This window comes from Miniopterus natalensis, chromosome 11 (assembly GCF_054644295.1).
Source record: "Miniopterus natalensis isolate mMinNat1 chromosome 11, mMinNat1.hap1, whole genome shotgun sequence".
NCBI classification, from domain to species: domain Eukaryota; kingdom Metazoa; phylum Chordata; class Mammalia; order Chiroptera; family Miniopteridae; genus Miniopterus; species Miniopterus natalensis.
In genome coordinates, this window is record NC_142091.1 from 68,381,201 (window position 1) to 68,383,360 (window position 2,160).

Consider the following 2,160-nt stretch of genomic DNA (forward strand, 5'->3'; position numbering starts at 1 on the left):
GCATGTGTCAGGCGGTTAGGACAGTGCTTGGCAAAGACTGAGCGCTGCACAGGCGCTGGCTCTTGTTCCTGCCGTCCGTGCCCTTGGACATAAAGCTCTGCTCTAAAAAGGTCCCCCCAGACTTGTCACCTGCAGAGGCTGTATTTGCCTTCTTGCAGCAAAGCTTGGAGAGAGGAAAAGGGGGGAACTCTCCCAGTCCTGCTTCTGTTGGTTTGACATCAATTTGTGCCGCTATCGGAAACACCTGCGACAGGAAGTGTAGCAAACCTCATGGCACAGTCCGAGAAGAGAGATTTCATGTAGGGCCTGTGCACGCAGAAGTTCCGGGAGATCAGAAATATTCACGGCTTTCTCCCGCACCGCTGCGCCTTTGTGGAACAAGGCTGGACATGGCCAGGGAGGGGCTCTAGTCGAATTGGAAAACCCATGTCTGTCTCATGTTCCATGTCAGTAGTAACAAAAGAAATTAAAATTTAGACAAATAATTTTTTCATGTAATAATTTAGATATCCAGTGCCCACTGATGCTCCGGTTAGCAGATGGACAGATGCTGACATTTTGTGACTAATTGGTACAAGCGTTTTGAAACAGAAATAGTTAAAAGTGGCAAAGGGAAGTGGGTGTAGATAAAAGAAACCTTGCAACATTTCCTTCTGGAATTAATAATGTTATGATTATGTTTCTCTCTTGAGTTTATAGGCAATACTGTACCTGCATTCTCAGTGTCCTCAGACTATGGAAATATCACACAACATCACAGAATTTTTCATGCTGGGACTGTCACAGGACCCAGAAATACAAAGAGTTCTTTTTGTGGTCTTTTCGATCATCTACGTGGTCACGGTTTGTGGCAACATGCTCATTGTGGTCACCGTCACCGTCAGTCCCGCCCTGGCTTCCCCCATGTATTTTTTCTTGGCCAACCTGTCCTTTATTGACACCTGCTATTCTTCCTCCATGGCCCCTAAGCTCATTGCTGACTCCTTGTACGAGGGGAGGACCCTCTCCTACGAGGGCTGCATGGCTCAGCTCTTTGGAGCCCATTTTCTGGGAGGTGCTGAGATCATCCTGCTCACGGTGATGGCCTATGACCATTACGTGGCCATCTGCAAGCCCCTGCACTACACGGCTATCATGACCAGGCATCTCTGCGCCCTGCTGGTGGCGGTGACCTGGCTTGGGGGTGTCCTGCACTCGTCGGTTCAGCTCCTGCTGGTCCTTCAGTTGCCCTTCTGTGGGCCCAACATAATTGATCACTTTGTCTGTGACTTGTACCCTTTGCTGGCACTCGCCTGCACTGACACACACGTCACCGGCCTCCTGGTGGTTGCCAACAGTGGTGCCATCTGCCTGTTGAGCTTCCTCATGCTGGCCGCTTCCTACGCTGTCATCCTGCGCTCCCTGGGGTCCCACAGTGCCGAGGGCAGGCGCAAGGCCCTCTCCACCTGCGGCGCCCACTTCACCGTTGTCACCCTGTTCTTCGTGCCCTGCGTGCTGACCTATGTGCGCCCTGCGTCCCCGTTACCCGGGGACAAGAGCATGGCGGTGTTCTACGGTGTTCTGACTCCGATGCTGAACCCGCTCATTTACACCCTGAGAAACGGCGAGGTGAGAAGTGCCCTGAGGAAGCTCTTCACCCGCTAAGCAACTGCAGGGGGATCGTGCCCGGTAAAACGGGAAATAAAATGACTTTAGTGCTGTGAGCGAAACAAAGCAACACTTCTTTTTTTGTTACCATATATCATCTTATTTCATCTCATCCACCCAGTCATCATCATATGCTTTTAGGGTTTACTGAGTCTTTTCACTTGAATTGCACAATTTGATTATAAAACAGCGATTTGAAATATATACGGACTGAATGATTCTTGTCTCTGTTTCTCAGAAATGAGAAGGATGCGCCCTGCTGCGGTTCATGGATTAACCGAGTGTGTTTGGCTCTGAGGCGCCTAAACCGGAGCTCAGAATCAGTTACTTGTGATTCATTATCCGTGTCTCTCAGTGTCACCCTGAGAGATACTAATGGTAATATCGCTCGAGCCTGTGCGATAACTGAGTTGTGCAAACGTGAGGCAAAATACAACCTAAGGCACAAAAACATCACACTTGCTGCATAGGAGCCTGTGCCTCTAGGCCTGGCTTCCCCTCCTCTAGTTGCCC

General features: G+C 50.1%; 1 protein-coding gene across 1 annotated transcript; it reads left to right on the forward strand.

The window, feature by feature from the left end:
• The first annotated feature begins 735 nt into the window (after positions 1-735).
• On the forward strand, positions 736-1,644 carry LOC107530283 (olfactory receptor 4C3-like). The gene has a single exon (XM_016203970.2). The coding sequence runs from the start codon at positions 736-738 to the stop codon at positions 1,642-1,644; it is 909 nt and encodes a 302-aa protein (XP_016059456.2).
• Positions 1,645-2,160: the final 516 nt, after the last annotated feature.

Coding starts and splice junctions, on each gene's coding strand:
- LOC107530283 (XM_016203970.2), top strand. CDS start 736: ATGGAAATATCACACAACATCACAGAATTTTTCATGCTGGGACTGTCA.